Source organism: Mesoplodon bidens (assembly GCF_964165515.1).
Source record: "Mesoplodon bidens genome assembly, chromosome: 15".
NCBI classification, from domain to species: Eukaryota; Metazoa; Chordata; class Mammalia; order Artiodactyla; family Ziphiidae; genus Mesoplodon; species Mesoplodon bidens.
This window is the reverse complement of record NC_138171.1, coordinates 44474003-44487201: the sequence shown is the minus strand read 5'-3', so window position 1 is coordinate 44487201 and position 13199 is coordinate 44474003. Positions and strand designations below refer to the sequence as shown.

Here is a 13199-nt window from a genome sequence, read left to right as displayed (position 1 = left end):
AGTCAGGCCCTGTTTGCCTCAAGGAGGTCAGCTCTAATAACTAAGGTTTACTGTGGGCTAAACAGGCATGGAAACCCAGTGAGAGCTGGCCAGCTGGGCCACCGGATCTCCTTCCTCGTGGTTTTCTGCTCCCCTGGCTGGTTAGGAACATAGGCTTCAGCCAGACCCGAGATCTTTTTGAAGCTCTGCCACTTAAAGCTGTGTGACCTTAGGCAGCTTACTTAACCTCTCTGAGCCTCGGTAAAACGGGGATAATAACACCTACCTTATGGGGTTGTCAGGAGGCACAAATGAGAAAATGCAATTTAATTTAATTTTTTTTTTTTTTTGGCCATGCACCTGTGCCCTCGACAGTGAAAGCGCAGAGTCCTAACCAATGGACCACCAGGGAATTCCCTGAAAATGCAGTTTAAGAACTTAGCACAGTGCTGACACAAACGGTATCAGTCAACATTGGCTGTTTTTAGCATTGTTATTTTCCCCATCATCCAAGGAAGGTGATAGAACAGAGTGGTTCCAGTCTCTGGAGTCACAGCCTGGGTTTAAATGCCAGCTCTACTATTTGATAGCTTCAGACAAATTAGTGAAGCTCCCTGAGCCTCAGTTCTCTCATCTGTAAAATGGGGATGATAGTACTGCCCACCACATAGGAATATTGAAAGAACTAAATGAGATCATGCATTTAGTGAGACTCAGACGAGGCCTAGCATGCTAAGTGTTCATCAAGCGGGGATTGTTACCACCTACATGTTCTAACCCTCCGCCCTCTGCTTTGTCACCATTGCCATTGCCTCCCAGCAGATTCGGGGCTCTGGGCTTGCGCTGATTGTTCTGTTGTGTCTGTTTCCACTAGGTGTGTCTCACTTCCAGGGTCAGTGTCCCTCTTCCAAGTGACAACTCTGAATTGTGTCCCTCTTGCTCCTCCAATGCACCTGTGCCTGCAGCTGGTCACTGATCTCCCCTGGGATGTCTTCCTAGCATCTTTTTTTGTTGTTGTTGTCTTTTAATGGCTTTATTGAGATAGAATTCACATAACAATTTACCCATTTAAAGTGTACAATTCAATGGCTTTTAGTATATTCACAAAGTTGTGCAACCATCACCATATCTAATCTTAGAACATTTTTATTACTCCAAAAAGAAACCCAGTACCTATTTGCAGTCACACCCCCTTCCTCCCTCCCTCAGCACCTGGCAGCCACTACTTTTGTCTCTATAGATTTGCCTATCCCGGACATTACATATAAAAGGAATCATACAACATGTGGTCTTTTGTTACTGGATTCTTTCACTTAGCATAGTATTTTCAATGTTCATCCATGTTGTAGCATGGGTCAGTATTTCATTCTTTTTTTTTTTTTTTTTTTTGCGAAATAATATTCCTTTGTAAGACAGGCCATACTTGATTTATCCATTCTTCAGTCTATGGACGTTTGGGTTATTTCCATTTTGGGCTATTATGGATAATGCTGCTAAAACATTCCTGTACAGGTTTTTGTGTGGACATATGTTTTGTTTCTCCTGGATATATAACTAGGAGTACAGTTTCTCCTCTTGAAGCTTTGGTCTCAGGATGTTCAAAACCAAATTTATCATCTTCCTGTAAGCCAGCATCTCCTTTGGTTTGCTTAGAATCCTTTAAAAGCACCACCTTTTCCTCAAGCAAAACTTCCAAGTCTGGGTGAATGTCTCCTTCCTCTGTACTTGGTTCCACTGCCTCCTCAGGTCCTGTTGTCTATATCCTCTTCTCTCTTCTGACCTCACTACTGCTCAGACAGAGTTCCTCATCTTCTTGCAGCTGGACTATGGCACAGGCTCCCAACTTCTTTCCATTCCATGCCTGCAGTGGGTGCAACCCCCTGGAGCCATCTTCCCCTTGGCTGCCTTCCAGGACTGCCCATTGCTTAGTCGTTGGTCCCCTGACTTCTGGCCCTCCAGCCTCTGGACACCAGAATCTCATCCCAAGTCTCCTTTACAGTTTTATCTCCTATCTCTCCTTCCCAGGCACCCTACCCTCTGGCCACATCACACTCACCTGGTGCTGTCCTAATTCCCTGCATTTTCTCTTCTCGCTGGCTTCCCCCATCTTTATCTGTTAATCCCCTCTCTACCTTTTACAGCTAAATTCAAATGCTGCCTTTAACATTAGGCCATTTAAATTTAACTTAACTGACACTTTTAAAGTGTCCACAAATGTTTGTTGAATGAATAAATGATAGAACCCCACAAACTGGATATGTATTTCCCTGCTTGACCTCCCTGCAATTCATTGGTGCTACTCCTGTGTCACTTTCTTCTACATTTCTGGGTCTTCCAGCCCTAGCACAGACAGATCTTTTTTATAAAAGGCACTTAGGAAATGCTTTTTTAAAAAAATCTTGGCTGCACCACACAGCTTGTGTGATTTCAGTTCCACGACCAGGGATTGAATCCAGGCCACAGCAGTGAAAGCCCAGAATCCTAACCAGTAAGCTACCAGGGAACCCCCAGGAAATGTCTCTTAAATAAATTCAGTGCACTTGCCAAAATATTTTTCCCAAATAATTTTTGCATCTATCCTTGTTAAATGTCCTTCCTTCTTTCACTCATTCAAAAAACTACTTTTGCGAGGCTGGTTATGTGCTGGGTAGTGTGTCAAGGCCGTAGGGAATTGCAGGTGAAATGGGCCAAAGCTCCTGCCCTCTCACAGCTCACAGTCTAGGGGGGATAAACGCACACAAGCAGATGCTTTGCCATCTTGCTGGGAAACGAGGGTGCTGTGGGAGAGTCAGCCAAACCTTCAGGGATGATGTTTGAGCAGTACCTTGCAGGATGGGCAAGGGTTAGCCACATGGAGGAAGCAGAGAAGTGCGTGGAACCCATATGCTGTAAGGGTATGGTTGACCATTGCCTGCTGCCTAACGAAGAGCGGGCCCTTGGGTCCCAGCCAAGGAGGATTGGATCTGGGGTGGCCATTGGGGTGGCATTCAGGGCTCTGCAGCCCCTTGTCCTCCGTACCAGGTGAGGATCCAGCCTTCTGTCTATGACCACAATGTGCCCGCCCTGGAGGCCTTGGTTAGGGTACCACAGCCTCACGGTGAGGGGCCCATCATGCACAAGTGGAGCGTGCAGATGGTGAGTGTGGGCCGCGGAGGGAAGGGCGCGCAGGTCTCTGGGGGTGAGCATGACGTGGGGTTGGGGGGAGATGTGTGGGGACAGGAATGAGCAGGATTGAATCTGCCAGGGGCCAGTGGGGGAGAACTGGGATGCAAGGTGGTATCTGAGAGTGGGGAAGAATGCCAGGTCTGGCCTCAAGGGGCTGGCATCCCCTCTCAGCTCTGGACTAACTGAAGACCTCGCCTCATCCTTCCCAGGAGCCTCCTGTCACCTGCCACCGTGAGGATCTGGAGAGTCCATCTGATGTGGCTGAGGTGTGGGCCCGTGACCTCAGAAACTGGGGTGGGGGCTGGCCAGAGGGCAGGTGGGAGGAGACCTCCCTGACCCCCCGCTTTCCTTCTTCCCGCAGCCTTGCTCACTTGGAGCCGAGTTCCGCTGCCCAGTGGTCTTCAGGCAGGAGATCCTCGTCCAAGTGATCGGAACGGTGGAGCTGGTGGGGGAGATCAAGGTAGCTGCCAACAGATTCCAAGTGGTTCTGGGGGGGCCTCAAGGGATGGAGGCTCTCCCCACAGAGAGCCTCCCTGAATTTTTTGTTCTGTTTTGAGGAAATAGCCCCAACGTTTACACAGTTGCAGATGAAAGAGGACCATGATTTGTTTAAAATTTGAAGGACTGTTTTCAGGGGCCTACAGATAATTCCTAGGTGTTCTTTATAGGAAAAGTGTCCTCCCAACAATGGCAAACGGCACGTTAGAATGCTAATGCTCCAGGAGAGAATGGGGTAGAGATGGCGCACCCACTAGGACCCATTTTCCTCTGCCTCTGCCCCTTGAGTTGCACTGGGGGGCAGAAGTCAGTGGGTTCTGGGTCCTTGTTCCCTCTGGCCTGATGCCCCACCCCCGCCCCTCCCTCCCACAGGCCTCCTCCATGTTCAGCCTCTGCAGCTCCCTCTCCATCTCCTTCAACAGCAGCAAGCACTTTCACCTCTATGGCAGCAATGCCTCCCTGGCCCAGGTATCTCTCTACCTCCTCAGAAGACCCGGGAACAGAGGGCAGCAGAGGAACAGGAGGAACCCAGGGCAGAGCTAGGAGAGCTGGAGCTGGGAGGGTGGGCAGCCACAGAGGAGAAGGTTTGGGCTTTAGTGCAGTAAGAACCTCCCCACACGGCTTCCCTGGTGGCGCAGTGGTTAAGAATCCGCCTGCCAATGCAGGGCACATGGGTTCGAGCCCTGGTCCGGGAAGATCCCACATGCCGCAGAGCAGCTAAGCCCGTGCGCCACGGCTACTGAGCCTGCGCTCTAGAGCCCGCGAGCCACAACTACTGAAGCCCGCATGCCACAACTACTGAAGCCCGTGCACCTAGAGCCCGTGCTCCGCCACAAGAGAAGCCACCACAATGAGAAGCCCGCACACCGCAATGAAGAGTAGCCCCCGCTGGTTGCAACTAGAGAAAGCCCACGTGCAGCCATGAAGACACAGTGCAGCCAAAAATAAATTAATTAAAAAGAAGGAAAGAAAAAAGAACCTCCCCACAGCCAGAGCCATCAGCCTTGGCACAAGCAGACCACAAGGTCAAAATGGGTTTGATGGCAACTCAGCCAAGGGGCCCCCACCCCATACGCAGGGCATGACAGGAGGGGCCCAGCACGTGCAGAGCCCGGCGTTGAGAGAGTGGGCGAGACGGGTTTAAGAGCAGGGAGCTCAGAGCAGGAGAAGGGAAGGGGCAGCTGAAAAAGTAAGCAGAAGCCAGATTCTGAAAGGCATTGCGTGCTGAGCTGGGGTTCTGGCATTTCATCCTGGGGCTAAGGGAAGCCTCTTAAGGGTTTAAGGGGGCCGTGGTGCATATTTGCCTGTTCATTATGGTGGCTGCAGTGCAAGGTGTACTGGAGAGGGGGTCTGGCCCAAGCCCCATGCCATGCGTGACACAGTCCAGATGGGAAATGCGGAGACCTAGGGATTGAGGCCAGATTCACAAGAAATGTCAGGGGTGGGAACGGCTTCTTCCCTGCACTCCCCACCTCTCCTCTCCCCCCAGGTCATCATGAAGGTCGACGTTGTATATGAGAAGGAAATGATCTACCTCTACGTGCTGAGCAGTATCGGGGGACTCTTGTTGCTGCTACTGATTTTCTTAGCTCTGTACAAGGTAGGAGCTTCTGCGAGGAGCGGGCATCCAGCCAGGCTGGGGAGAGTGGAACTGGCAGGAGTCAGGGAGCAGAATACCAAGATGAGGGGGCTTTAAAGCTAGAAGGGGCCTCAGCCTACTCCTCCTTCTACAGATAAGGCTACTGAGGCCCAAAGGGCAAGCAAGACTTTACCCGCATCCCTCAACAAGCACTGGCAGAGCCAGACCTGGGTACCCAGGGAGAGGAAGGAGAAGGAATGTCCCACATATCGAGGGCCGGGCACTGGGATACGGAGGCCCAGAACACACACACAGTCCATGCCTTTGAGATGCTCACAGTCCATGGGGGAGACAGACGCCAACATGATGGGGGCTGTACTATGTGCTCTGGGCCTATGACACAGGGACCTAACTGAGGTTGGGGGGAGTCCAGGAAGGCCTCTCAAGAGAGGTGGCCTTTGAGTTGGGATTTGAAGGATGAGTAGAAGTTAGCCAGATGAAGAGTGCTGGAGGGCAGCTGTTCCACGTGAAAAACTCAAATATTCCAGAAAAGAAAACATAGAAAATCAAAGTTTCTCCCTATTGCAACCCCAGAGGGTTGTCATTAACAACCACTTTGTTTATATTCCTCCATGTTCTAATTTTATTGTTAAAGTATATGTGAATGTGTGAGCATGAGAGAGAGAAAGAGAAAAGCCAGTGGATGTGTGTATGTGTACAAAACATTACTGTATATACTGCTTGGGAGCTTGTATTTCCCCCTGGATATTATATCTTGATGTCTTTCTGTCTGAGCACAATCAGATTTGCCTCTTGCTCTTTAGTTTTGTTTTTTTAATTTTTTAAAAAACTTATTTATTTTTTTGGCTGCGTTGGGTCTTCATTGCTGCGCATGGGCTTTCTCTAGTTGCAGCGAGCTGGGGTTACTCTGCTGCGGTGCGCGTGCTTCTCATTGCAGTGGCTTCTCTTGTTGCGGAGCACGGGCTCTAGGCGCTCAGGCTCAGTAGTTGTGGCCCATGGGCTTAGTTGCACCACGGCATGTGGAATCTTCCTGGACCAGGGCTCAAACCCATGTCCCCTGCACTGGCAGACAGATTCTTAACCACTGCACCACCAGGGAAGTCCCTGCCTCTTGCTTTTTAACCCGGGTGGTTTTCTACTGTCTGGATGCCTCACCTTTTATTTAACAAGATCCTTATTGACGAACGTTTAGATTGTTTGGAATTGACGGTTTTTTTTCAAACTGTGTGCCAAAAGGCGCTTTTTAAATTATTATTATTATTATTATTATTATTATTATTATTATTATTATTATTATTATTTGGCTGCGTTGTGTCTTCGTTGCTGTGCACTGGCTTTCTCTAGTTGCGGCGAGCAGGGGCTACTCTCCGTTGCGGTGCACGGGCTGCTTATTGTGGTGACTTCTCTTGTTGTGGACCACGGGCTCTAGGCGCACGGGCTTCAGTAGTTGTGGCACGCGGGCTCAGTAGTTGTGGCGCACGGGCTTAGTTGCTCCGTGGCATGTGGGATCTTCCCGGACCAGGGCTCGAACCCGTGTCCCCTGCATTGACAGGCGGATTCTTAACCACTATGCCACCAGGGAAGTCCCAAAAGGCTCTTGTTACCAACATCTTTGCACACTTGTCCAGATGTGTTTTAGAATCAATTCCTAGAGCTGGCATTACTGAGCCAAAGAATATGTATCTTTTGAGCTTTCACCAGAGAGTGCATGGCCCCTACTAATAAGCCCTATATAAGTGCAGGCTCTTGCTGTTAGTATTACTAAATATTGTCAAATCACCCACCCGCAACAATGGTACATGACATTTTGAGGAGCCTCAGGAATTAACTATTAAACGTACAGCTTTTTAACATATTGCCAAGAAGCAGGTATGGCAGATCCCCTTGCCCCTTCCCCAGAGCAGATGCCACCTGTCTGTGGCATGTGTGACTTATCCCTATAAACGGTACTTTCATATTTTGCCGGGGCCGAAGGGTCCAAAGGGCTCTGTGGACTCCTTGTTTACTCAAGTCTTGTCTTCCTACAGGTTGGTTTCTTCAAACGGAACCTGAAGGAGAGGATGGACGCGACCGAAGATGCTTCAAATGAAATCACTGGAGAAGACGCTGGGCAGCCGGTGTCTGGGGAAGAAGCCAAGGACCTGGGCTGCCTGGAGCCCCTCCAAGAGGAGGAGGCCCGGGACGGAGGTGGCAGGGACTGAGGTGCAGGCTGGATGCAGAAGGCCCAGGACTGGACTCGGGATGCCTGGTGCCAGCCTGCCTCTACCTGAATTTCACCATGTGTCCTTGGGCAAGTCACTGCCCCTCTGTGAGCCTCAGTTTCCCTATCTTGAACATGGGCCCATTCCTGCTTGCCTCCTTTGCAGGCTTATGGTGAGGATCCTTTGAGGGATGGGCCAGGAAGGCCACAGAGGTGAAGCCTTGTAATTATCACGTGGTCCTGGCTCCCACCAGCCCCTGTTAGTTTCCTTCCCTGGAAGAGAACATCTGATCTAAATTTGGAGAAACGGTAATCTCAGGACCTAGCGACACTCCAGGCCCTCATACCCACCTGCCCTTGGATGTCCACAGAGGCCTCAAGCTCCCAGAACCTCGCCTTGCATCCTCTCCTGCCTGGAATCCAGTCAGCTTTCAATTCTCCTACCAGAGAGCAAATCTCATCTGTGTCACTACATTGCTCCTGCAAACCCCTTGCCCTTTGGCTAACAGTCAGATTCCTTAATAGGCCCTCCAAAATCTGCAAAACTGGGCTGTTTCCTTCACAGCCTCTTCTAGAGACATCCCGCCTCCCTTTCTAAGCGCCAGTTAATCAGCCTTTTCACTTGCCCAGCTCCTTCCTGGCTTACTGCCTTCACCCAGACTCTTCTCACTTCCTGGAACATTCCTCCTGCCTCCTTTTCCTGCCTAACCCGATCTCAGTTCACACATAACTTCCGCAGGGCAACTCCCCAACCCCAACTCAGTTTGGTTCCCATATTATACACGCTTACACTAGCCTGCACTTGTCCTGCATAGCACTGATCATATTCATTAATTGTTAAGTGATCTACTTAAATTAAACAGTGGACTCCAGGGGCCTAAGGATCATACCTTTCTTGTTCACCTTGGGACCCCTGGTGGTATCACAGAGCCAGACACATAGTAGGTGCTTGAGACAATTTCTCTGAATTGTGAGGGTGCTTGTGGGAAGATAGAGAAAAAAGTTTGGATGGGCCCCATGGCAACCCCATCTGATAAGTCTCAGTCTGCACCAGGCGTCTGCCCCCTCCCTCCACAGCCCCACCCTGGGACTCCATCACATCCCACTGTGGCCCCCACCATGAGATTGTGAGCTCACAGATGGAAACTATGTCCGTTTACCTGGCTCCCAGTGCCAAGCACAGCGCCTGTACATATTTACCAAATAAATGTGAAATTCTGCCCAATTTTGTGATGTTTTTGTGCTGGTGCAACATTCCAGCCTGGCTCAATTAAATGAAAATTTCCTGGAATTAAATGGGAATTCCAGTGGTTAGAAATTGGAGCTTTCACTGCCAAGGATCCGGGTTCGATCCCTGATCGGGGAGCTAAGATCCCACAAGCCACGTGGCGTGTCCAAAAAAGAAAGAACATTTCCTTCTCAACCCTCCCACTAAGTGGGACCAAAACAGTCAAATCTTTTTTTCTTTCCTTTCTCCCTTTTCCTTCGGGCCTCTCACTGTTGTGGCCTCTCCCTTTGTGGAGCACAGGCTCCGGACGTGCAGGCTCAGCAGCCATGGCTCACAGGCCCAGCTGCTCCGCGGCATGTGGGATCTTCCCGGACCAGGGCACGAACCCGTGTCCTCTGCATCGGCAGGCGGACTCTCAACCACTGCACCACCAGGGAAGCCCTTCTTCTCCTTTTTTTATTTGCTGTGATGACCCTCGGAAACTGACATGTGCAGGACGTTGTCAGTTCATTCAAAAGAAGCAGTGAGAGAGGCACAGAAAGTGAGGAAACGTTAGGGAGGCATTGACAATTTATTAAGCTGTGAGAATAGACCTTCTCTGATACCCCCGCTTTAAATTTTTTTTTAAATTGAGGTATAGTCGATATATGCCCTCCCCCTTTTTTTAAAGAAATGGTTGTTTGGCCTTGACCCTGAAACCGCCTTCCCCCCTGCCCCTGCCTTAGAAGGAACAGAGGGGACTAGTCACTGCTGCCCTCTTGTGGTCAGTAGGACACCGGGGGAATATTGAGTAACTCTAAGGTCAGCTCCTGTCCAGCAGTGGGAGGTGAGAAGCAACATTTGGTCCCCCAAGCAGTGACCTTTGATGGCTCCCTTCTGCCTACAGCAGAGTAAGTGGACATTCCTGAGCTGGGCACACAGGCTTTCAAAGCCTACTGGCCTCTCCAACCTCATCACCCCCTTCTGGTCCAGCCTCCAAGGAACCATGGGGCTGGCTCCAAAGCAAGACATCAGGAAGGAAGAAGAGAGGCTTATTTTCCTAGAGAGGGGAAAAAAGTGTTTTGACCATCAGGAGTATCACTGGACTGCTAAAAGTACATGAAATGATCTGTAAGCCTCATGAAGCATAAGTTGGGTTCTATTCATTCCTGCAGGATTTCTTGAGCACTCTGTGTCAGGCCCTGTGCTGAGTCTGAGGACCTGCTTGTGAACATGACAGACAAGTCCCTGGCCTCGGGAAGCTTCACTTCAGTGGGAAAACAGAGTGAAAAAGTAGAAATGTGATTCCAGGTAGTGATAGGGCCGTAAAGAAAGTGAAGCGAGACAAGGGGTAGGGGGTGATGGAGAGGGCCCTTTTGCATAGGTGGTCGGGAAAGTCTCTCTGAGGAAGCGAGATTCTGTGACACGAGGAAGAAGTGAATATTTTCATCAAGGCTGGCAACAAAACACAGAAAATCTGGGAGGTCCATTTCAGGAACAGACCTGCTGTCATCACGCCAAGGAATCTCTCTCCAACTCGCTCAAGAGTACTGTCTCTGTGGTAGCTCCCTCGTGGTCCAGTGGTTAGGACTCCACGCTTCCACTGCAGGGGGCACAGGTTCGATCCTCGTCGGGGAACTAAGATCCTGCATGCCGCACGGTGCAGCCAAAAAAAGAAAAAAGAGAAGAAGAAAAAAACAAGAGCACTGTCTGCAAACACCTAGGTATCCTTCCTGCCTCTGTGCCTTCACACGTGCTGTTCCCCTTGCCAGCCTGTCCAACTCCACCTGTTTTCTTTTCTTTTGAACTCTTCTCCATTATGGTTTATTACAGGATATCAAATATAGTTCCCTATGCTATACAGTAGGTCCTTGTTGTTTCCACCTGTTTACTATCCTTTAAAATCTTTCTACTTCAAAGTATTGATACTTCAAAGCTTTTCTCATCCCCTTGGTTCCTGGACAAAGGACCCAATTCATCACCACTTTGTTTATGGCTCATTGAGGCATGTGACGCTGACTCTGTAGGCCCCTCTCTCAAGACTAGGAGATTCTGGAAGGCAGGCCTCAGGCCTCACGTGAATTACCAACACCGACCCCTCACCAGGGCTGGCACAAAGGTATTGTTCAATAAATGTTTGATTCAGTGGCCCTAAATGTATATGTTTTAAATCTATTGGTTTTTTCCAATTAGAAATTAAACTGGAGAAGAACTTAAAACATAAGAACATCCATGCCTACATTCCACGCAAGCCATCAGAGTGATGACATATGTCATCACATGTCATGCAGCTTCTAGAAAACAGTTCTTTATGGGAGAAACAGAGTGAAAAAAAGTAAATAACATCTTAGTATCGTTAGGAAAATGGTCAAAACCCAGTCAGCCTTAGGATGGAATCCAGGCTCTGCTGCTTCCTAGCTGTGTCATGTGGGGCAATTTCTTTATCCTCTCTGGGTTTCATTTCTTCATCTGTTAAACAGGAATAATAGCAGTCTATACCTCAGAGCTGCTCTGAGCGTTAAATAACACGTGTAAACTGCTTAGCATTCTTCCTAGCGTATAAGCGCTAATGGTGGTGGACAGAAATGGTTGGTCTATTGTGCAGGAGGAGGGTGTAGCAAAAGCAGCAGGCTGACCACAGGTCAAGAGGCTTGGTGCTGGAGCTCTTCCATTAGCCCTTCCACCTTGACCTTGGGGAACACACATGTCCTTTCTGGGTTTGGTCTGCTCCACCTGGCATCTGAAGGTACTTCAGGAGCTGTCATGAAGAGAGGGGTAGAGGCTGAGCAGCTAAGTTCCCACCCTCATTTGAACCAATATTAAATACCAAGACTATTGGGAATTCCCTGGCGGTCCAGTAGTTAGGACTCTGTGCTTTCGCTGCTGAGAACGTGGGTTCAATCCCTGGTCAGGGAACTAAGATCCTGCAAGCCACATGGTGTGGCCAAAAAAAACCAAATACCAAGGCTACTTTATCAATTAAGCACCACAGGCACTGTACCCAGGTCCTTCTAGCTTTCAAGTGCCTACAGTTGGAAGCCGAAGAAAATTTCAACTCCAAAATAAGGAGATTAGGACTTCCCCGGTGGCCCAGTGGTTAAGAATCCGTCTGCCAATGCAGGGGACACGGGTTCGAGCCCTGGTCCGGGAAGATCCCACGTGCCTCGGAGCAACTAAGCCCATGCACCGCAACTACTGAGTCTGTGATCTAGAGCCCAAGAGCCACAACTACTGAAGCCCACGCACCTAGAGCCTGTGCTCTGCAACAAGAGAAGCCACCGCAATGAGAAGCCCATGCACTGCAAGGAAGACTAGCCCCTGCTCACTGCAACTAAAAAAGCCCACACACAGCAGTGAAGACCCAACACAGCCAAAAATAAATAAATAAAATAAATTCTAAAAAACAAAATAAGGAGATTAAATTGTATAATTGAAATAAATGTTGTAGTAAATGTCTACAAATGTAATATGTCAGGTAGTCAAATGCAGTTCTGTTCGACATATATAGTTACATATATGAACTATATTAAATGTGGGAGTTGGAGTATTTTACTATTTGAAATTATGTGTGCTGAGTGGCTGTACAAAAATGTGCATAAAGTTTACAAAGGTCTTTAATAAAAGACTGTGAGATTTCCCTTGAAAAGTAATGTTCTACATTCAAAATAATTTAATCTTTGAAAACCACTAAACACACCAAACTGTACTGAACTACATGATCTCTAGGGCTCCTTTCCGGAGTTGGTAGATCATGAGAGGTTGGATTGAAATGTGCTTAGAGAGGTTATTTGCCCTTGACAATTTATAAGGCCTGAGGATGGGCGTGGGGCCGAGGGTGATGTCAGGATCCTTAGGCCCAAGAGGCCTTATGGAGCGATGACTCCCCACCCGTGAGGCTAAGCTGCTGGGGGCAGGTGGAGCCAGGCAGACATGGTCTGAACGTCTCCTTCATAGGGAGCTTAGCAGATGTTCATCTCAAGATGTGCCCTGCAGCTGAGTAATTCCCTGAGGTGTGGCCTGTCCTCCTTAGCTAAGTTCACGACAGGCCACACTCCAGAATTCCCCCAGACTCACTGATGGCACCAACTCCCCATCATTTCCTGAGCAGCCAAGTGTTAGGAGGCTGAGGCTCAGATGTGAAAGGAAAGTAGGATAGAGATGGGGTGGTAACAACATGGTCCTAAAAAGGACCAGCCTAGTGGGTCTTAAAGGCTGATGTTGTCCAACCTTCGTACTGGGTCCAGTATGCTCCCCCTATGGGTGGGGTTGGAACTGCAGACAATCTCTGTAATTCCGGTCAGTCACAGTGTGCACAGAGGGGTGGCTACAGGTTCCAGCTGGCTGCTGGGAGCCTGAGAGAGCTGGAACGCAGGCACTAGGCCTGGATATGAGAATCAGGGTCTGTTTTCTGGCCCAAGGACAGATCCTCCGTGTTTGGGAATAGGGACCTCCACAAGGCTGAGGGTTTTCTCACACCTACACTGGACCCCCTTTGTGTTTGTGCAGCATTCAAAGCACAGGACGTGAACTTGCGCAGATATGGGCAAGTC

The 13199-nt window shown here is 49.2% G+C and overlaps 1 protein-coding gene across 3 annotated transcripts in view; it reads left to right on the top strand.

Annotated features, from left to right (window-relative positions):
• Positions 1-8820, top strand: part of ITGAL (integrin subunit alpha L) — a 40997-nt gene extending 32177 nt beyond the window's left edge. For 2 of the 3 annotated variants that reach the window (XM_081257936.1, XM_081257935.1), the window contains exons 26-31: positions 3001-3114; positions 3354-3410; positions 3506-3604; positions 4015-4110; positions 5132-5242; positions 7270-8820. In XM_081257936.1, the coding sequence (XP_081114062.1) occupies positions 3001-3114; positions 3354-3410; positions 3506-3604; positions 4015-4110; positions 5132-5242; positions 7270-7443 (651 nt within the window). In that variant the 3' untranslated portion in view covers positions 7444-8820. Of the gene's footprint in view, positions 1-3000; positions 3115-3353; positions 3411-3505; positions 3605-4014; positions 4111-4307; positions 4702-5131; positions 5243-7269 lie in introns of those variants that run through there. The other variant, XM_081257937.1, reaches the window with a different exon arrangement.
• Positions 8821-13199: the final 4379 nt, after the last annotated feature.